This window comes from Telopea speciosissima, chromosome 3 (genome assembly GCF_018873765.1).
Source record: "Telopea speciosissima isolate NSW1024214 ecotype Mountain lineage chromosome 3, Tspe_v1, whole genome shotgun sequence".
Lineage (NCBI taxonomy): Eukaryota > Viridiplantae > Streptophyta > Magnoliopsida > Proteales > Proteaceae > Telopea > Telopea speciosissima.
Window position 1 is genome coordinate 15,332,657 of NC_057918.1, and position 22,818 is coordinate 15,355,474.

Below are 22,818 nucleotides of genomic sequence, written 5' to 3' on the forward strand. Positions count from 1 at the left end.
CTTCTTCTTCGTAGATCCATCTAATCTTTCACGGATGTCGATCGAACTATAAAAATAGAACCCTCCCATCCGGTCTCACCTGAAATCTTCTTGCGCTCTTGTTTGATTGGTAATGGCTCCTCCAGCACTGCCCCAGAAATCTCCGTCTCCTTCCCAGCCGTCCGGGTAAGTTCAATTTCCATTTTTTTTTTCACGGTCTTTTTCTGTCTGTCTGGTTCTGGAATCTGAGTCCTGCAACTTACCAGCAAAGGAGAAGTCTCCGATCTAAAAATGCAACTCCGGCAGCATGCCGGCAGTCGTGCACCAGGCACAGACGATGCGAAGAGAGAGCTCTTCAAGAAGGTCATTTCGTATATGACGATTGGAATCGATGTATCCTCTCTCTTTAGCGAGATGGTGATGTGCTCTGCCACATCGGATATTGTTCTGAAGAAGATGTGTTATCTCTATGTTGGAATTTATGCTAAAGGGAATCCGGATCTGGCGCTACTCACTATCAATTTCCTTCAGAAGGATTGCCGTGACGAGGATCCGATGATTAGAGGTCTTGCATTGAGGAGCCTCTGTTCTCTGCGATTGGCAAATTTGGTGGAGTACCTGGTTGGCCCGTTGGGATTGGGTTTGAAGGACAACAATAGTTATGTGAGGACGGTGGCTGCTATTGGAGTTTTGAAGTTGTATCATATATCAGCAGCAACTTGCGTCGACGCTGACTTCCCCTCGACGCTTAAAGCTCTTCTACTTAAAGACCCTGATGCTCAGGTATTGATTTCCTACCATTTTTGGGTGGTTAATCCACTGTTTTATATGTTTCGATTGGATCTTACTCTTCTACTGCTACCTAGTTAGTCTTAATTATAGCTGCTGTACCTTAAGAACGCCTATAGAGATAAGAGAATTAGAGAACCAACTGCATTCTGGTTGCTCAGTCCATTCGGCTCCATTTATTTAAACAGAAACGCAATTCACTGAAATTATAAAATTGGAACCAAAGTAAGCTGTATGGAATTCTAAAGACTCAGAAATTGTTCTATTGGAGTACAATAGTGAAATGTGGAAACAACTTGCTATTCAATCATGCCATTGCTGTCCATGGAAATCACCAACCCATCATACGGCTGGATTCCTTCCCTCAATATCCCACACCCGAATGTTTTACTTTCTCTTATATGATAAAGAAAAGACTAAAGTTAAAAAGAAATACAAAACAAGTCTGTTAACTACTGGATGTTTCTGAATATATTTTCTGCTGAAGTGAATGGGGATGGTGAGAATTGTAAGCCTAATACATATGCCAATGCAGCTGAGAAGGGATTGTTAAGCTTTCAATTAGAATTCTGCATTGCTATGAGCTAGCAAAAGAAGGCAGAGCACACATAGATATGGCTGGCATCATCCAAAACCATAAGAAAGAGAGACCACGTTGTAGACCCCATGAATATTACATAATGACATTATTGGAAGTGGTTGAATGTAAAAAAATTATTGTAAAACTAGAGCAAATATCTTGTAAAGGTTATTAAGTTGAACTTAAAAACTCAAAACGGACTTTTAGGTGAAAACCTTAGCATTCTGGAGTCATAGAATGAGAATTGCTAAATTGAAGAACTAAATCTTGATGTGAAAATTTTCTGCCATAATCAATGCATCTATTCTACCAAAGCCATTGTACCTTGAAGCACTATATGCGGACCTCCTCTATACACTTTCAGTGGTTGCTTCTGCCTACCTAGATACATTGATTGGAATCCCCCCCCCCCCTGGGTTTGCATGCTAGTTGAAATGTGCACATAGGATTATTGACAGGATAAGTTTTATCAGAATTTATGGAAATAGTATTGAGGATTATGAACCGTAGTCCCTAACTTGTTGCCAACTAATCAGAGAGCTAGTATCTTTCAACCTAATTAACGACTTAGTTGGCTGTAATGAGTTGCATATATCTGTTTTAACAAACCAGATGGGAGCTTTGTTATAAAAAGAACACAATGAATTGCACAAGCAAGAACAGTAGGAAATAATATAAAACAGTCGTATGTTTTCCCTCTAAGAAGAGTGGAACATAAAAGTAAAAGAACAAAGTAACCAATACAGAACCTATTGAGTTGGGAATAGATTAGATTCTTATCTGAAAGAAGGCACATGGATTAAAAAAAATTAATAAAAAAGGAAACCTAACTTGAATTGTGTTAAAACTTGGTGGTATTTATGCTAATATGAAGATTCTCATACTGAAGAATATGGGTTTAAATCAAGTTTTTTCGGACATAAAATAACTGTGGAAAATGTGGATTCGGCAAACCAAGCTGCAATACTGTCTAAATTTTCCCTCAATAAACTGGGTCCAGCTACAGATCCTAAACCATGAAATGCAAACCTGAGTCTGAACCAACCGAAGCAATAATCAGGTAAATATGCCATGAATCCATGAAGTCAACGTTCAACCAAGTCAGTTTTCTTGGGCTTATAGGATAAATGGAGTCCTGACTATTTTTGGAGTGAAAAAAGAATGATTTGTGAGTATGTGACTTCGTGGTACCAATGGTTTCCTCTTTTGAGGTTCCTGGGCACTGCCCCTTCGTATATTTCTTATTTTTCTATCCACCTATTGGCTAACCTTCTTCTTTTGTTTCTTGTCAAAAAGATTTGGGGGGGGGAGGACCCCAATGATAAATCAAGAGAATAGAAAAATTGGACGCTTCAGATTGTTGTCTCAAGAAATTTTGGACCCTCTTACATTTATGACTTGAAGATCTTGAGTCTAAACAGAAAATACTTGAAAATCTTCAGACCGTGACCCCTACTTTGGATCCATGTTATACTCAAAGAAGATTGTTCAAACAAGACTGTAAGATTGAATATGGGAAGGATGAGGCCCCTTCATGACACATGTACATCATGCATACAAACCAAAAGAAGTTGTTATGGATGCAAAGAAAAAAGAAGTTATTTAAAGTTTCTGAAGGTCAATAAAGAGGTTCATTTTTATTCTGCACTCTCTGTTTTAAACCTTTTTGCTTATTTATTATACTTGAAGATGTCATGTCAGAACCCCCCCTCTTGTGCTATATATTATTTCTCACCGCTTCTAGCTGATTTTGGTTCCTGTATTCTTGTTATCTCTCAAGATAAAGCTAAATGCTTCTGAGATTATTCCTTTGGGACTTGAATGTTTGTGTCAAGATCACCTAGTGGACTCTTTTCTGTTTATATTTTATATTTTTGCTATTTTCTGTATTCTTACAAGGTGGCTTGCTGTTGCAACATGATTATTCTTGCAGAAAAACTGTTTTTTTTTTTTTGGTAATATTATGGTTGATAAGTAGCATAATGATTCTGCTCTTAACTCTTAATTTCATACTTTCATGCTAGTTAGTGCCTTAGTGGCCTTCCATTTTCAACGTTTTTCCAGGTAGTTGCAAATTGTTTATCTGCCTTGCAAGAGATCTGGAGCTTGGAGGCTGCTACGTCTGAGGAAGCATCTAGGGAGAGGGAAGCATTGCTTAGCAAGCCAGTAATTTATTACCTTCTGAACCGGTATGATACTTATAAGGGATGCTGATTGCAATTAATATGTTTTACTAAAAATGAAAAATCACTATTCTACCGTTCTCATGTCAACTACTGAATATGAAGAAAACCATAAAGGGTAGGTAGTAGAAGCAGTAATCAGCCTCCTAATAGCAAACAAGTGATTAAGGGCCCTAAACAGCTCCAATTGAATTGAAAAGGAAAACTCCAGCAATAAGCTAAAGTTCTATACCAAACAAAAACTATTCTATGGATTTCCCTACCCCTTCCGTAGACTCCCTTAAACTAAACTCCTAATATAACTTCATTTACAATTTTAGCAACCTTGAAATCTTGAACTCTTCCCTAACTAACATATAATAGAAACTGAAAATAAAAACAGAATTAACTCTGAATTGAAGGGCTTCCTGCCAGCAGAGTAGACAAATACACAAAAAGAAGGATACTATCAGCATTTGGGAGAGATTCATACAATTTTATTTCTTATCCTCTATATTTCCGGAATCATATGACAGACTGGATTGACATCCTTACCCAGACACCTGCTGAATTATGCAATTTTTGACAAATGGATTTTATAACCTCTTGGATTTTAGTTTCTTTAGTGTATTTCCTATAAAGCATTCGTATTTAATTCAATCAGCTTATCTAATAATAGTGATATGCTTTTTTTTTTTTGTGAAAAAAGATAATAACATCAGCTTCTCTACTTGCTTTTGCAGGATCAAAGAATTCAGTGAATGGGCACAGTGTCTTGTACTTGACTTGGTTGTTAAGTACATTCCTTCGGATAGCAATGAGATATTTGACATCATGAATCTACTTGAAGATAGACTTCAACATGCAAATGGTGCTGTAGTCTTGGCGACAATCAAGGTTTTTCTGCATCTGACCTTGTCTATGACGGATGTTCATCAGCAGGTATGTATCAAAATTTGTCTTATTAAATGTTATTTCAGGTAACTGACCAAATGAAAAGATATTATCACTATTTCAATCGGAGGGTCCGTTGGTCCAATGCATTTTCACAACTGTGGATCGGAGGGTCCATTGGTCCAATGCATTTTCACAACTGTGGTTGTGCTTTTGTGTGGTCATTTGGACCTTGCTACCGCTAAGAATGATTTTGTATTTCTGATCAACAGTATCATTCTTTTTTTTTTTTTGGGAAAATAAATATATTACCGAACCCCAGGAGGGGGCAAGGAAGAGAGAACAAAGAAACAATATACAAAGAGGGAAGAGGGGCAAGAACAAAGAAGCCCACTAGGCTGACAACCAGCCAACCAAAAAGGGGGTGGGGGGGAGCGGGCAGCCTGCCTACGCAGAGGTGACTGACCACAAAAGGGCAGAATCAAGGCCCCAAAAATCCAAAATGTGCCTATTCCTAGAGTTGTCCGTGGAGGGTCTCTGACGGATGCAGTTGAGCTTAGAGGACACATCAAAGTAGATGGCTTTCCAAATCGCATCAAAAGATCTCGATTTGGAAGTCCATCTCCTGAGGTTCCTCTCCATCCAGATATGGTGGATAACGGCGCTGAAGACTAGCTTCCCTATAGTGTCGCATATAGAGCTTCCTGGAAAAGTATTGAGCAGCCAAAACCATACGCGATCAAAGCACCTGGTCCTTCTACTGCATGGCCAGATAGAGGCTAAAGCTTTGTTCCAGATGGTGGAAGAGAAGGGACAGTGAAAGAAGAGATGAGGGATATCTTCACCGCCAATCCAACAAAGGATACAAGCGGGGGCAACAGGGATGGTTCGGTGAATAAGGAAGGCTTGGGTGGGCAGACAAAGTCTGAGGGCTCTCCAAACAGTAAGGCTATGGCGAGGGATATGGCCTTTGTACCAAACAAGGTTGTGCCAGGGGACGGAGGGACAAGGGACCCTGGAAAGGTTCCAGGCAGAAGAGGAGGAGAATAAACCGGAGGGAGAGAGGAGCCAAATAACCTTATCCGCATGGGTGGTGGGTAAGAGGGGTAAGGGAGGAAGGGTAACAGTATCATTCTTTCCTTTGCGATAAATTAGTTGTGTAGACTTTGTTACTCTTTCTATCTGATACTTCAAGTTTTGAAGAGGCACATGATTCTGTTGATGTATGCTGACGCTGCCCTTCCCTAACAGTTCGAGCTTTTAGGTGAAGCGGTAGCAAACATGGTATTAGAGCAGGGAGGTCAAGTGTTTGACTCCTGGGAAGTGCATCACAAGAGTTTTCTTGACATTTCTTCTCCCTTGGTGCCGCGCGAAGGAAATGCCATGTGAGCTCCATGTGCAAGGACCATGGAATCTTGGCTTGCATGTGCAGAGGAGTGTTGATGTATGCATTTTCGTTGCCCTTCCCTAACAGTTTGAGCTTTTAGGTGAAATGGTAGCAAACTGATTCGAGGCCATGGAATCTATTGACATACCTTCAGTACATAGTGCTACCACTTGCTGGTACCAGTTGTGGAAAGTGTTTCTATTGATTATGTTCAGATTGAGGGAAGACATTAGTCTTATATATCTTTTCTGTGTCTGTAATTCTTTTGAAGCATTTTCATCTATAAACATCGTGGTCTGCCGTGCAATTTTAATGCTGTATGAGTCAATCCATGTATTTCTTTTTATCTTTTAGGTGGTAATTTGAATAGGAAAGTCTTAATTTTGGTGTCTGAAGCCCTGCTTGGCCTGGTCAGTTGAACGGGTTGCACCACAATCTGGCCCTTAAAATGGGTTGACCAACCTAAAAGCTATTCACTAGTCAATGATTCATCCTACTTGGGTTGTTGAACTGCTGAACCGCAATGATTAACCCCATGTTTTTTTTTTTTTTTTGGGGGGGAGAGGGGGTAAGTGGAATTATGCCATGGAGCCAGTAAGGGCCTCAGCTGGTTGTAGTGAGGTCTTGGGGTTGAACCCACGTTCACTTGGGGAGAGGTATTAAAATATGAAATATCTTTCCTATTCCGCACAACCCCAAAAGGAAAAAAAAAAAAAAAAAAAAAAAAAAAAAGAAGAAAAAAGACCAATTAGCAGTTCAATAATAGAGAAGAAGAAGAAGAAGAAGAAGAAGTTGCAGTAAAAGAGTTGGGAGAGATAGTTCGATACCTCTCCCCTCTATTCACTAACATTAGATAAAAAGATAAATTATATGAATGCCCCTCTACTAATAAGTAACATAACATACATATATATATGTACTTCTAACACTCCCCCTCAAGCTAGAGAATAAATATCATACATGTCCAGCTTGCTCAAGCAGGTATGAAAATTCTACTATCTTAACATACATATATGTATATACTTCTAACACTCCCCCTCAAGCTGGAGAATAAATGTCATACATGCCTAGCTTGCTCAAGAGGGTATGGAACTGCAGTGAGTTGATTCCTTTGGTAAACACATCAGCAAGTTGATTCCCTATCTTCACAAAGGGACTGCAAATGTAACTGGAGTCAATTTTTTTCTTGATGAAGTGCCGATCAACTTCAACATGTTTTATACCATTATGTTGAACAAGATTATGGGCTATGCTAATGGCAACCTTGTTGTCACAATTTAACTGCATGTAGCCCTTAGTCTCAGACCCTAATTCTTGAACAAGTCTTTTCAACTATAGAAGTTCACATGCTCCATGTGCCATGGCTCTAAACTCTGCCTATGCACTTGATCTAGCCACCACATATTGTTTTTTTACTTCTCCAGGTAACCAGGTTCCCACCTACAAAGGTGTAGTATCCTGATGTGGACCTTTTATCGTCAACAGAACCTGCCAATCCACATCAGTGTACCCCTCAATTCTTTGGTGGTCATATTTGGTGAACAACAGTCCTTTTACCTAAGAGGAAATCTATTCAGTAAACAGGACAGTAATTGACTGCACAGGTGGGGAAAAAAGCTGTAGTGAAGGATTTGGGGAATTCACCAACTTATGCACAATGTCTTGGACTGTCTATTTAGACCATTGCCTGCAGTAATTCTGTATTGATAAATGTTTATTTATATCAGAGGTACTGCTTTCTTGGTCTACAATATCTATTTGAACAATTTTATTCTTGAACCCTTCCCCCAAAAAATAAAATTTTAGTTTTTCATGTCGTTTACTTGCTTAGGATTCCCATCATTAATGTTCTGGTATGTAGAAATTTCTCCATTTTACCCTTGATCAGATGCTTGACTGCTTGCCTCATTTTGATTCCTGTTTCCACTACTTGATGTTGCATCTCATCCTTATGGTAATCTATGCCAGAAGTATTTTGATTCATGACATTGGCATTTCGTTAATTCTTTCTTAGGTATATGAGCGCATCAAAGCTCCTCTGCTAACCCTAGTTAGCTCTGGAAGTCAAGAACAATCTTATGCTGTATTAAGCCACCTGCATCTGTTGGTGATGCGTGCACCAGTGCTGTTTTCTTCAGACTACAAACACTTCTATTGCCAGTACAATGAACCATCTTATGTAAAGAAACTGAAGCTCGAAATGTTGACTGCAGTGGCAAATGAGAGCAACACATATGAAATTGGTTAGCAAATATTCATTTCAAACCTGAGTTTTGAAGCTTCATTTGTAATATTTGATGCTGGCAACGTTGGTGGTTTTTAAATATAACTTTATTAGTTTTCAGTTCCTCCTTGGTGCCTCCATTTTTTTCCGAGTTTCATTTTGTTTGAAGTTTTCTCTCTCTTCGGTGACTCCTCCTCTGGTCACAGGCGTTATTCTTCCTTGATATATTTTCATCTATGACTACTGCATGACCTTATTGAGTCCATTTCAGTGACGGAATTATGTGAATATGCTGCAAATGTTGATGTGCCCATTGCAAGGGAGTCAATTCGAGCAGTTGGGAAAATAGCACTTCAGCAGTATGACGTGAATGCAATTGTTGACAGGCTTCTTCAGTTTCTGGAGATGGAAAAGGACTATGTAACTGCAGAAACACTGGTGATTATTTTGCTCTGCACATTCTCAGTAAATACTCTTTTCAGCATGATCATATTGCCTACCTAATAAAGGGGTGAAAATGTCATAAATGTGCATGGACTTGGCAAAACTTGATTCAGTTGTCTTCGTAAAGTTGATATGAGTTTTTGTTTACTTGTCTGTGGGATTTTTGTTTGCAGGTACTTGTGAAGGATCTTCTAAGAAAATATCCTCAATGGAGTCATGATTGTATTGCTGTTGTTGGGAATATTAGCAGCAAAAATGTGCAAGAGCCCAAGGCCAAGGCAGCTCTTATATGGATGTTGGGGGAGTATTCTCAGGACATGATTGATGCTCCTTATATTTTGGAAAGTCTCATTGACAATTGGGATGATGAGCATTCTGCGGAGGTAATTGAATTGTCTGATGCAGTAAACCTTCATTCTAGAGCATGCACTTTGACTCTTTCTGCTACATGTAGTGTTTTTTTATTTGTTTCCTCATACAAGTTTGGTAGACGCATTTTGTTGCAGATCAATTTCATAAGCAGAAATCCACCTTAGTTGTCGTATTGGAATTTGGTTCTCTTCAATGTCTACATCACATTTTTTGCTTCATCTATTGCTTGATTGGTCAATGATCTTGGTGCCAGGTTCGCTTACATCTTCTCACTGCTATAGTGAAGTGTTTCTTTAAGAGGCCACCTGAGACTCAAAAAGCTTTGGGGGCTGCATTGGCTGCAGGTCTTGCTGATTCTCACCAGGTGTGATTTTATTCATACATTGTTTCCATAAGCTGAAAAATCCATAAAATTAGGGTAGTTTTGGCTTGAATATTCTAATGAGTGTTCTTTGATTGCAGGATGTTCATGATCGAGCCTTATTCTATTATAGGCTTTTGCAATACAATGTATCCGTGGCAGAACGTGTGGTGAACCCTCCCAAGCAAGCTGTTTCAGTTTTTGCTGATACTCTAAGTAGTGAAATCAAAGATCGCATATTTGATGAATTCAACAGCCTGTCTGTCATATACCAGAAGGTGCCTTGGCTTTTCTTATTACTCTAGTTGAGTGATTTTACTTACTAACAGCCCACTCTTATTTTGATCTTTGATGATCCTTACCTACGTTTATGGTTTGGTTGTCACTCTTTCACCATTAGTTCTGCTTTATCATTGGGTACCATTGAAATGGAGAAATTCAGAAATTATGCATCTCCAGTTGATTTTTTTAAGAGTTAAGATCCCCTCCTATTGCTCTAGACATAAGCTTCGGCAGCTCCAGCTTGCAACCACAAGGGACGCCCTGTGAGGTTAGACTAGAGTGGGCTCAGCGGTCAGCCCCCATTCGAATTATGTTAGGGGGTCATTCGCTTTTGCCAGATCTAGAGAAATACTATGAGTCCTCCGTCCCAGATTCCATTGCTGCAGCCATCTGGTTCACCGGTATTACTGATGTAAGTAATATATTGGACCACGAAGACCCGGTTGTGCTTCTGGTTTCCATTCCCATCATCATACAACAACAACAACTTAGCCTTATCCCAACTGAATGAAAGAGTGGAGAAGACCTTCAATGCAGAGTAGACCTCAGTTTATTTGGGATTATGAGTGGGCAATGTATAAGGAGGAAAATGTGTGGTCCACTGATTGAAAGAGTGGAGAAGAAACTGGCTGCTTGGAAGGGTCAATACTTACCCAAAGTAGGTAAATTGACACTAATCAAGGTTGCATTGGAAAGCATCCTGATTCTTCTCCTGTTTTTTTTATCATGGTTCTAGTATCAGTGGCAGAAAAGATGGAATCAAAGGAATTTTGTTTGGGATTGGAAGTGTGATCATAAACTTCACATTGTTGACGTGGCTAAGGAAAAAGGGAGTTTTATGATATAGATGCATTACTTCCTCTCATCCAACAAAATTTTGTTAGAATAGCTTTGGAGATTCAGTTCTGAAATCAATAGGCTATGGAGGGGTCAGAAGCTCCATGGCACCATTTTATGGAAGGGGATTATGGTGGCCAGTGGTCCTTTTAAACAGCACATCAAAATATAAGTGGGGGATAATACTCAAAAATCAAGTCACTCCTGGTTCTGTATAATCAAACAGCCACCTAAATTTCCTAGGCTGGCACATCATCCCAATCAACCAACTTACAACCCCCCCCCCCCCCAATAAGCTGAGCAACTAGACCAGAATCTTCTTATGGCTAGATGCAATTTCCTGGTCCCTGTGGAAAAAGAGAAAATATCAAGTTCTTCCTTTTGGGTAGGGAAGCTTGTCGGCCTATTGATTGCCGCTTTCTCCAGATCTCTAGGAGTGCATCACATCTTTGGTCATTGTTCCTGCAAGAAAAGAAGTGGTTTGGTCCTTTTTGTCACAGGCTTATGTTACCACCAGTCTTGGTGAATTTTATATTATGAAGTTGTTTTGTTTGATATTCTGCCTGTTGTGGGAAGGTAGACTCATCATTTGTAAGTCATGTGCTAAAAAATCATTTTAGCAGGGATAAGGTTGCTCCATTGTGACCAAGTGGTCACAGATTCAAGTCTGGAAACTGTCTCTCTGAGAAAGCAGGGGTAAGGCTGCCTACATTATGACCCTCCCCAGACCCCACAGTGGCAGGAGCCTCGTGCACTGGGTATTCCCTTTGTGCTAAAAAATTATTTTCTTTTTCATCACAAAATTTGTGGGAGTGTATTTTATTTTCTTTTCTCTTTTCTGAACAAGACATTTTCTTTTTGGTGACATGACTCACCACCATTCTTTAAAAAAATTACCACATTTCAGCTTTTCAAAAAGGGAGAGAGGGGGGAGAGTAAAATCTCCATTTACTTCTCGTGTAAATCTGTTTAAGAATAATCTGCATTTATTGCATGTAGGATCAGTTATAGCAGCTTTTTCAATGTACATCATTAGGGAGTACTGGTACATATTGCCAGGATTTTCCTTATTGAGTTGATTGACATACATACTTTAGCATTCAGTGTCCTAGAATGCCGAGGATATTCACCGGAGCAGAGCTGATTCCATTGATGCAATGTTCACTTTGTTGTCATTTTTCCCAATTAAGGGAGAATACACTCACATACTGCTTTGTCATTGAATACCATGTGTTAACCATATTCTTGGTGACTTCTTAGACTGGTTATACATACTCTCATCTCTTTTGTCATTAAATATTTTAAGGATTTGGAGGTAGAATCACTGTGTGCCCTAATTGAGGGTTTAAAATGTTGCAGCCTTCTTATATGTTCACTGATAAAGAACATCGGGGGCCATTTGAGTTTTCAGAAGATCTTGGAAGTTTGTCTGTCGGAGTAGAATCAGCTGATACTGTAAGTCCGGCCCAGAGAGTTGAAGCAAGTGACAATGATCTACTGCTAAGCACTTCAGAGAAGGAAGAAAGTAGAGGTCCTAGTAACAATGGCTCTGCATACAGTGCTCCTATATATGATGGTTCATCTATTTCTGTGGCTGCTTCGCAGATGCAATCAGAACCTACTTTTCAAAACCAAACTTTACCAGCAAATACTTCACAGGCTAGCTTGGCTATTGATGATCTACTTGGTTTAGGTCCTCCAGTGGCACCAGCACCGGCACCTGCACCTTCACCCCCTCCTTTGAAGCTTAATCCTAGAGCTGTCTTAGATCCAAGCACTTTCCAGCGAAAATGGGGTCAACTTTCAGTATCTATATCACAGGTTTGCCTTGAGTTTTATTTTTTTGTTATTTTTATTTTGTTTTTCTGTCATTAAATTGTCATGACTGTTTTTTATATCTTGATGCTTGTTGTGTATTCCTACTACTAATAATTATGGTTCTACCAGATCTTTCTCAATCTATGTAACTTAATAATCCAATTGATGGTGGGTTGGTTTTACTTTATAAGAAGCAATAACAAATGAATTAGGACACTGTTTCTGGCTAACTGATCCTATTATTCTGTTTGTTGTGTGAGTCTAGTAGATGAAGATACTTTGAATCTAATTTATTTTTATGCTTAGATTTAATTAGAGGGGTGATACATGGGCATGCCCTTGCTATACAAGGTTGAAACAGCCCCAAAAAGATGCCAGAAAGAGTTCAATACCAAGTCATATACAATTCTAACATATAACTGCATCATAGTTGTCCCAGTGTCTAGGCGACCTGAGGCATTTGAGGGGGCCTGGACGCAATTCGATACTAACAGGATGACCAAGGCAACCAAGATGCCTGGATGCCTAGTTGTTAGGCTGACAACTATGAACTGCATTTTGATCAGCTCTTGTGTCTGTAGCCACTAATACTAACAGGATGACCAAGGCAACCAGTGTCTAGGCGACCTGAGGCATTTGAGGGGGCCTGATACTAACAGGATGACCAAGGCAACCAAGATGCCTGGATGCCTAGTTGTTAGGCTGACAACTATGAACTGCATTTTGATCAGCTCTTGTGTCTGTAGCCACTAATACTCCTGAATTCTGATGATGTTATTATGCACATGGTTGCTTAGGGGTATTTATATAATTATACTTTAATTTTATCTTGTTGGAGTTGGATAACATGGTGAAGTTCTTTTCTGTTTCAGTTTATAATCTAATTAGGAGTCTTTTTATTCTTATTTATATGCTACCATGTAATCCCAGCAGGAAATAGATTGGAATGAAGAGAATTATGTTTTTTAATCATGGCTACTGGTTTCTCTTGACTGATCGATTGATCCCTTCCCCCTCCTCATCCTCTTCCAGTTCAAATCTGGTGCTCTCCTTCCAAATGTGTTCTTCCCTGCATAGTTCAAGATCTCGCCGAGATCTCAGTAATATCTCATTTTTTGCAAGAGGCGAGACGAGACATGAGGCAAAATAGATATTACCCGAACTCGGTCGAAATCTCGGTCGAGTCGAGATCTCGGTTCGAGATTTTGGTTTGACCGAGATTTGGACCAAAACTTAACTTTATATGTAACATATCTCGACCGAGACAGTCGAGATCTCTCCAAAACTCGAGTGTCTCGGTGAACTCGACAGAGAAGTGAGGGATAGGTGCTTGTGAGCCTGATTTTTGAGGATTTTCCACCTTGGTTTCGACGGAGAACTTGCCAGAGACATCATTTAGTTACAAACTTGCAAGATTTGTGAGAAATCATCTCAAGTGTGAAGAAATTTTGATGATGTGGAATTAAAATTTTGTAAGAATTTAATTAATTATAAGAAATTGTAAATAACTCTTAAAAGCTATGGGAATTCAAGAGCAAAAACTTATTTCATATGATATGAAAACATAAATAAATTTTGAAAAGTGCAGGAAACCCTAATTCTCAAAAGTTAAATCAACAGAGAAGGAATATAATTGCATGATGACATGGAAGAGAGAAGACCTTTACAGGATGAGGAATGCTTCAGTGCCGTGTCTTAAGACTTTGGTTTAAGGGGAGGAATATATAGGAAAGTAGAAGCAACAGAAGATGAAAAGTAGAAGAAAGAAACTACAGAATTGATCTTATCTAACTTCCCAAGACTGAAATGCCTCTCTGCTTAGACTCAACTGTAAAAGGGCTTACCCAGTGCACAAGGCTCCTGCTACTGCAGGGTGTCACAGAGAGGTTGTTGCCCTAATTCGAACCCACAACCACTAGGTTGCAATAGAGCAATCTTACAATTGAGCTGAGGTCCGCCCTCTCCTTAGACACTACACTGTATAATTTGATATTTTAACAATACAATAAAAGTTTTTTTTCTGCTACCACGCAAATCATGAAATCCTGCTTCATGCAAGGCTATTTCCATCCTCACATGCTAAAAGGGGCGTACCCAGTACATGAGGCTCCCATCACTGCAGGGTCGGGGGGGTGTTTCATAATGTACGCAGCATGGAGAAGCTGTTTCCCGACTCAAACCTGCGACCAGTAGGTCCCAATGGAGCAACCTTACTGTTGCGCCAAGGTCTATTTGGCATACTATGTTACCAACATTCAAATTCTGTGGTTGATCTCTGTTGAATATTGTAGGAGAAATAGTAAAAAATTCTCACTGAATTTCACACACCCGCCACCCCTTGTCTTGAGAGTTATAATACCTTTGAGCTAGTTCACTTTAGAGTTGATGGGAGATTGATTCAAGTACTCAAGTTTTATAAACTCCAGAAACACAGCCTATGCATCACCACCTTTAAATTTTTGTATCTACAAGTTTCTTTTCATAATCCATTCCATTCTATACATAAAATTTATCATCTGTGCAGGAAGTCTCCATGGGCTCTGAAGGAACTACAGCTTTGAAAACACCTCAAGTCCTCCTCCGTCACATGCAGGGCCATTCCATTCATTGCATAGCCTCAGGCGGTCAAGCTCCAAACTTTAAGTTTTTCTTCTATGCACAAAACGCAGAGGAACCTGCAGCATTCTATCTGGTGGAGTGTATCATCAATACGTCTTCATCCCAAGCACAGATAAAGGTCAAAGCTGAGAATCAAAGCACAATCCATGCTTTCAGTGCTTTGTTTCAGTCAGCCTTATCCACATTGGGTATGTCGTGACCATTTTCTTTTTCTTACCTTTCAATTTGCTCCTCCCTTCCTCTGAGCTCAGTGGAGAGCAGACTCTCTCATTGTTGGGTATTTTTCCAGTTTTGTTAATCTTATGGCAGTTGATGTAATTGCTTTCTCTTGAAGAATCCTGAGCCCCCTTCTTTAGGTGATTACAGAGAGGGGAAGGGGAAAAAAAGAGTGACAGATATTCTGTATATGAAGTTTTGCTTTCAATCATTCTTGCCCACTTCAATGTTCCAGGCTTTTCCTTACGATCTGTTTCAATGGTTTCATGGAACATGGGGGGTTTGTTCAAATGCCTTTCCATATCAGCCTTTCCACAAAATAGTGGGATATACTGGATTAACCATGTGTATATGTTCCCTTCCTCAACAGCAGTTCATAGCCCTCCCTGCAAGGAGATAGGGTCATTGATTTAAATCACAGTATCGAGTGTTGTATTGGTCTTTGTCGATACTGATACCGATATGGATTGGCCATATTGAGCCCTATTGTCCAAGCTGATACTGTTGCGATACCGAGATTTAAATCCATGGATGGGATCCTGCACCAACTCACCTTTCATTCATTCATGAAAAATCCTGTCAATACGCGACTTGTAGGGTTACAAATTAGTCATCCTGTTTCGAAAGGCCTAAAAAAGTGGAAAATGATCAGAATCGGTTCCAGATTCGGATAGGATCGGAATTGATCCCAAGAACCCTAGAATCGGTCCTAAGTTCTAAAAACTCAACAATTCTAGGGTTTCTTGGCAAGAATCCACTGGAATTGGAATTGATCATGTCTATCCAATCTGAATCAGTTGATTCAACCAATCCGATTCCAATTTTTGAGCTTGTTGGTATAAGTAGAGCTCATGTTTCCATCCTATTATTGTGCTAAAGTTCCTCTTTGAAAATCTGTTGAATTCAAAGTTTTAAAACCTGGGTCCGCAAGTAGGACCTGTATTGGTTTCGATCTAGATTTGGAGTTGTCTGGAAATGAGACAGAATGGTCTGCATTGGTTGGGAACCTAGAAAATGGAATCGAGAGAAAGAGACTTGGGTTTTCACAAATAAACAGCAAGGGTCCATGTCACTTGTTCTCATCTTAGAGTTGGGAGGTGTTATCACTCACAGATTGGTTTGCCAACGCAAGAATCTGGTTGTGTATCCTCAATTGAGCAAACAGAGACATGTGCAATGGAATACTTCTTGCTCCTAAAAAGTAAAGAGAGAGAGAGAATGTGAAGGAAAGAAATAGTTTGAACCAGAAGTTAAAATTTTGCATATTATTTCATATCCCCGAACTTTTACATAGGAGGTGGGCAATTGGAGTAAAATCCCATCCAATTCAAGAACACAAGGGGGCAAAAACAAATCGCTTGCTTCTCAGACTTGAAGCTAATGAATATGACGGCCAAAATGGATCATGATGACCAACAGTAAGCCAACAAATATCAAAAGACCAAAAAAAAAAGAAATAAGAAAACAATGGCACCAATACACACTAAGGACCTCTTAAGACTTCTCTACTTAATTTTCATCAAACAAAAAAAAAACTTCTAAAGAGTGGGATCACCCACCAAGATGTCAAACCCACTTTAAGGACCTCTTAAGACTTCTCTACTTAATTTTCATCAAACAAAAAAAAAACTTCTAAAGAGTGGGATCACCCACCAAGATGTCAAACCCACTTAAAGCCAGCATCGGTATCCTCTATGGCAACTTGAGCTTGGTGAGATGGGAGATATGCTTACCGCGCTTAAATGTTAGGGATTGAAACAAGTTGCCGTGAGATGATTCTAAAAATCCTATTGAATCCCACTCACTGGGATAGCGACCGGAGGCCTGCTGCTAGATCCTCTAAGGTGATTGTTAGTAGCTCATCCACATCTGCACAGTCAAAACCAAGCCTAAGATCCAAATTCTCTCTAGCGTTGGCTAGCAATGGATCTATTAATCCTCCATTCATCTCCTTTCTCTGCTTCTCTGTTGTTCCTCTCTCTATCAGATCAGAAATGGTATCTACACTACAGGATGGGTGCAACTTGAACCCATACAGTGAACTGTCTTCTTCTTGATTCCTCATCTTCAAATGGAGTATCTGAGCTAGTTCTTCAGAACTGAAGTCAACAAAGAAGAAGAATTTGGTCACCCTTCTGCAGAAGCCTTCATTTGAGGAGATTACACGCTTCATTGGCTCACTGTAGCCAGCAAATATGACAACTACTTTTCCACTGTCCATGACAGACATGATCTCCTCCAAGGCCTCCAACCCATAGTCCTTATCATCAGCCTTCTGCAAGGGTATCAGCCGATAGGCTTCATCCACGAAGAGGATTCCTCCCTCAGCTTCTTTGATCTGTGCAAAAGAAGCTTTCTCACTTAGTTTGTCACCCTAACAAACTTGCATTAGTTGCCTGAATGGAAAAGAATACAAGATTTAAAAAGCAAAGCAGCATGATAGAGCAATACGATATTATACCTTTCTTCTAGTCTTGGGCCCTGTGTGCCCGACAAATTCTCCAACCAAATCAGTCCTCTGCACTTCTGTTACTTTGTCAGTAGGTAAAAATCCTACCATATGGAGTAGTCTCCCGAGGATTCGAGCAACCATTGTTTTACCTGATCAACATACGTTCACCCATTGCAATAAGCAGGAAGTAACTCAAATAATAATTTGAAAAATAGAAGTCTCAGATTATGCGTTTAAAAAAAGGCACTGATCAAGTCAACTGTAAAATCATAATTGTTCATTCAGTTGTGGTGAGGTTGACAGTGGAACTAAAGCTAATATCTAAAGCCCAAAAAGCTTCCTGAGCATAGACCAGAAGGAAGAAATTAGATTAGCACGACTTCAACAATGCTTTTCTAGTAGTCTCACCATGAACCTTTCCAACAACAACACAGCCTTATCCTCAACATGATGAACCTTTCCCAAGGTTGTAATTTAGCACCATACAATCTTGTCTTGTTCACAAATATGGGGTGTTCATCAATTACCTGTACCAGGATTTCCAAGGAATGCCATATGAGGGGGCTTCCGTGTGGCAACCTTGAGCCCAAGGGCTCTCCGCTTCTCATCTAATAGCATTCCTTTGGCCCACTTCCGTAGTTGTAGTTTGAGATCATGCAACCCCACAAGATGTGTTAATGCCTCTTCGAGTTCAGCCATCTTTGCTTTTGTTTCACTGCATGCTTCAATGGCTCTACGTTTCCTCTGCTCTTCAACATGCCAATGGAGAATTTCCCGCAACTTCTCACTTCCCGGGCCTTGTGATAGATGATTTAGAGGAGTCATGCCCTCCTGTAGAAAAAAGGTTTCACCAGATCTTACTTAGGATAATCTATTTGAATATAACTGGTCATTAATCCTTCAACTTTGAGATGTAATGGGACTTGTTCACACATTGTCCTGAACACTGCAATCAGCATTGTACTCGAGCAGTGTCTTCACAGTAAGGCAATCCTCAGCACGGAGTGAGTACCATACTGCAAGGTGCAAGGGCGTCATTCCATTCTGCATGAGTAAGGAAGAAACAACAGAGGACTTTCAGAATGAATATCCCACAACTTCAACTGAAGCAGGAAAACAATTGAAAAAAATAACATACATTGGCTTTAGCCTCCACAAAAGCACCATGATTAAGAAGCAGTTTTGCTGCTTCACTGCATCCATTCTTTGCAGCCATGTGCAATGGAGTTTCTCCATACTGCAGGGCAAAGCACAAAATCAAACAATGAGAAGTACACTATCAATGAAAAGGAAATTCAGTTGATCTCTGCAGATAATTCAGTATCATGATAGATCAACATGAATGTACCCACCATATTTTTGGCCTCCAACTCGACCTTTTCTGGCCCTCGCCAATTGAGAAGAAACTTAACTATCTCAACATTATTGTAACCAGCAGAAACATGAAGTGGTGTCTGCGCCATCTGAATTAAAGCAAATGATTAAAAAACAACACACTAGTTAGTACTTGTTAAAGAGCATATATAATAATAATAAGTAAAATTAAGTTAGTCAAGATTACTCAGAATCAACATTAAGGTAAAGGATGAAAATGGGAAACAATATAATGACACATCTCCTGAATCAGGTGGTTAAGTTTGTATAGGGTGGAACAACCCCCTGTAAATTTGGGGAAAACTCTAAAAGGTTCCTCTGAGAAACGCCCAATTCACCCAAGAAACAGGTTGACTAGCAAGGAATCAAAACACAGAATTGGGGATCCAGATCGGAGTCGGCCAGAATTCGTCCCAAAAAAAACCAGAATCGGCCCTCAGACCTGAAAGCTCAACAATTCTAGGGTTTTGGGCCAAGAATCGACCGGAATCAGGATCGGTCACGGATGTTTTAACCAATCCAATTCCAATTTATTAAACAGTGTTGACTAGTGATTATGGTCTAAATTCAGATGCCAAACTGCAGACACTAATTTCCAGCTAGCAAACTTTAAAATATGTTAGCTTGCGATTGTGACTCTTTCCCCTTCATCATGTCTTTAAGAGGCAAAGAGAATGAAACAAGCTCAACGGGTGCAATTCTGCAGAAAATGTTCAAGGATACAGAAAACTCCAAAAACAAGACAATTACCGCTCAGAGAGAGAGCGGAGGGGGAGGAGGATTGGGGATATTATCAGAAAATAAATCCCACTTATAAATTATCACAGTGGACTCATGAAAAGAACACTAGCCCAGTTAAGAGGAAACTAGCGACGCGAAATTCCAATAAAGCAAAATTCAAGAACCACGAAAGTGAGACATACAAGTATAAGACCCCGGCCCTGAAATTTAACACATAATGAATCAGAAATTTAAGCTTCGCAAACAGAAATCTAAATAGGAAAAGAAAATTCCAATTGTTCCCAAATTTCAACTAAAAAAGTGTGAAACTCAATTAAGGGAGGGAAACAGAGAAGCAAACGCAAAAAGATCAAAAGAAATGGAACAGATTAACGCCAAACAACGATGCATGAAGTAGATCTTTGCGTGAAAACATCAAACAGGAACTGTCACAAAAGCCATCAGCAAAAGAAATTAAAATGCAACCTAGTTCATCAAATATATAAATTCATCCAAATGCACATGAAATTCTCAGAGCCCAATTCATAACAGAAAGAGAAACCCATCTCCGACCTTCCCTGCAATGACCCGCATATAAAGGGTAAATTCCAGAGAAGAGAAGGCGGCGCATATATTAACAATTCGAGAGGAAGATTTGTGCTTTACTTCGTCCACCCTTAAGACTAAACAGAAACTAAGAAATTCCATTAGAGGGGGTTGTGAGAGAGAGAGAGAGATTACGACAGCATTTCGATCGTTGAGAAGAGATAGGTTCTCCTGAAGCTTCTTCTGAAGGCCGACGAGATCTCCTGATTGCGCACAGCCATGGATAGTTGTGGGTTTCGCAGATCTTGCACGTTGATCATGAGACCCCGGCATCTCTCTCTTCTCGACAAATAACAGACAACACAGATGGGAAAAGCCGAAAGAGAGAGAATTCCAAGGGTAGAGAATTCTCTTCTCGTATAGGTTGGTTTCTGATCAGAGAATTTACTTTTATTTCGCTACTCCGCCTTGCACGGTTGACGGTGGTGGAAGACTCATCAGTGACCGCTTTCCAGTGAGGTTATATTTTGCTGCTCGCTCCATACAGTTGTGATAGGACCGAGTTTTCCTTCCTCCATGTGGTGACGAGATATTCTCTTGACTAGCGGTGTTAAAAGTTGATCCGATCTAAATCCCAATAATTATCACCCCCAATTCCTCTAATAGGGGGAGTGGATCCCATCTTGAGCAGTGTTTCGGGCATGGGGTAAAGTGGTCATTTTTGTTTCCATATGAGGAATTGGAGGAAATGAAAAGAATAATGAATCGGAGGGGACAACGATTCACCTAAATCCATCGTTTGAAGCTCAAGACTGCTCGATCGATAATTAAACGTATCGTCATGTCAGACTCGAACACCTGTCCATTAATAATTGAGAATTATCAAATATTGTGACCTATCAATAATCAACCATTCATAGTTTAGATTGACTATATCTGATCGGATCTATGGCTCGCTTAAGGGTCATTTATAGGTTGATTAGTCAATTAGCCTATTTAAAGTCTGATTATAGCATGACTACATTGAGCCTGATTATGGACCAGTAATTGAGCGACCAAATCGAAATATCCATGCCTAGGCTAGGCCTTTGAGTCTCGAATGCTTGATTACCTAAATAGGCAAAAACAGTGTGGGGCCTTAAATTGGTGCGAACCAATTAGGCCCGATTGAAACTAACCAATTGACATCACTAATCTCTTGGATCCGACACACTGATTCGACTAATAAGGAAAAGTTTTCAGATCTCCTTCAATAGGAGCTAGAGTTGATGAGAGATTCAATACTCCAAGAGCCCAATCATAATGCTCAATCACCATAGATAAAGATATCATCAAAAAACAATCACCGTAGATAAAGAGATTCTCTTGACACAATACACAATGTTGGTATGTATGACCATCTCACACACTATCCTCCCTGGAGTGTATCATATCATCTCCAATTCGTGGCCATCTCCAATTCCTCCGATTCCTCTAATAGGGAGGAGTGGATCCCACTTTAGGCAGTGTTTTCGAGCAGGGGGTCGGGTGATCATTTTTGCTCCCATGTGAGGAATTAGAAGAATTGGAGAGGATAACGATTCGCCTCTTGCATACTTTCGTTTTTAATGAAGAGATTCATTGTTTCAAGAATCCAATCATGATGTTCAAGTATTTTTATCTGCTCCATTTCTTAGGCAACTCCATTTCTCCAAGTTCCTCTAATAGAAGGGGCAGAAATGACCACCCTACCCCTGCCCGAACACACTGCCCGACGCCTCTATTAGAGGAACTTGGGGAAATGGAGCAGACAGAAAATAGAGCAGATAAAGATCCGTTTGGCATGTAAATGCCATTATACCGGCAGTGTGAAGATTCCTTGCCCTTAAATTTAACCTAATTTATTGTCTAGGTTTTTTTTCCATAAACCCGCTGTGGTGCTTCATTAGTTGCACTCAGCTCAAAATCCTCATCCATTTTAAGGTGTGATTTTCACGTTTGCTTTTGCATCCCATTTCATTACACTCTCCATAGTGATACATATATGTTGATCATTGGATGGATTTGGGTGTGTAGTTGCTTTTCTCAACCATATGGTTTATTATGAACATTTTTATATGTTCTATTCTTTTCTCTTTTTATTTCTCATTAAAGGCAATAAATATAATTTAAATAATAATTTAGGTGATGAATCATGAATCAACAGCCATGGGTGTGTATGTGTGACCAAGGATTTACCCCAAAAAAAAAAAAGTGTGTGACCAATGATCCTCTCTCACATTCATTTCACTTGTTCAATCCCACATCGGTGTTTGTCTCAGTTTTCTTTCCTTTCATCCATGGTAAAAGAGGAATCCCTCACCATGAACATGATACAGTGGGATTGACATAGGTAATTAATTTCAACTTCCAAGTGTAATCATGGTTTTAGTGTAGGATCAAATATCAGTCACCTTCAAAATTGATATGATATCGATATGGATCAGTCCATATCAGACAAGTTTGCCCATGGTTTTCTTAAAAAATTAGCTTTTTTTTTTTCACTACTTTACCTGCAATACGTATCATTTCACCGATATAGTATCAACACGGTATCAAGATTGAGAGCTAGTGACACCAATGCGGGTGATGCGTCTTGCCATACCAATACCTCAAACCATGAATGTAAATATGTAATGATAATTCAAGATCCAATCACATCATCACATGGTGACATTACCTTTACTCACATCATCACATGCTTGTTCAATCACATTTTTTTTAGGTTTGGGGGGGAGGGGGGG

At 39.7% G+C, this 22,818-nt stretch overlaps 2 protein-coding genes across 4 annotated transcripts in view; one reads left to right on the forward strand and one right to left on the reverse strand.

Moving 5' to 3' along the window:
- The window catches only part of LOC122654497 (beta-adaptin-like protein A), a 24,555-nt gene continuing 1,737 nt past the window's right edge, over window positions 1-22,818 (forward strand). The window contains exons 1-11 of one of the 2 annotated variants that reach the window (XM_043848614.1): window positions 1-165; window positions 246-762; window positions 3,413-3,537; window positions 4,254-4,452; window positions 7,806-8,034; window positions 8,287-8,453; window positions 8,633-8,842; window positions 9,085-9,195; window positions 9,294-9,470; window positions 11,671-12,132; window positions 14,654-14,961. In XM_043848614.1, the coding sequence (XP_043704549.1) occupies window positions 113-165; window positions 246-762; window positions 3,413-3,537; window positions 4,254-4,452; window positions 7,806-8,034; window positions 8,287-8,453; window positions 8,633-8,842; window positions 9,085-9,195; window positions 9,294-9,470; window positions 11,671-12,132; window positions 14,654-14,947 (2,544 nt within the window). In that variant the 5' untranslated portion in view covers window positions 1-112 and the 3' untranslated portion in view covers window positions 14,948-14,961. Of the gene's footprint in view, window positions 166-245; window positions 763-3,412; window positions 3,538-4,253; window positions 4,453-7,805; window positions 8,035-8,286; window positions 8,454-8,632; window positions 8,843-9,084; window positions 9,196-9,293; window positions 9,471-11,670; window positions 12,133-14,653; window positions 15,160-22,818 lie in introns of those variants that run through there. The other variant, XM_043848613.1, reaches the window with a different exon arrangement.
- On the reverse strand, window positions 16,604-20,457 carry LOC122654499 (protein CbxX, chromosomal). Of its 2 annotated transcripts, none has more exons than XM_043848617.1 (7): window positions 20,255-20,457; window positions 18,769-18,879; window positions 18,555-18,653; window positions 18,350-18,460; window positions 17,944-18,247; window positions 17,426-17,565; window positions 16,604-17,302 (listed from the first exon to the last, which is right to left on the reverse strand). In XM_043848617.1, exons 1-7 carry the CDS (start codon window positions 20,387-20,389, stop codon window positions 16,766-16,768), a joined length of 1,437 nt encoding a protein of 478 aa, XP_043704552.1. In that variant the 5' UTR covers window positions 20,390-20,457; the 3' UTR covers window positions 16,604-16,765. The 2 variants fall into 2 exon arrangements, with proteins under 2 accessions (XP_043704552.1, XP_043704551.1); XM_043848616.1 differs by having other exon boundaries at window positions 16,605-17,302; window positions 20,252-20,457.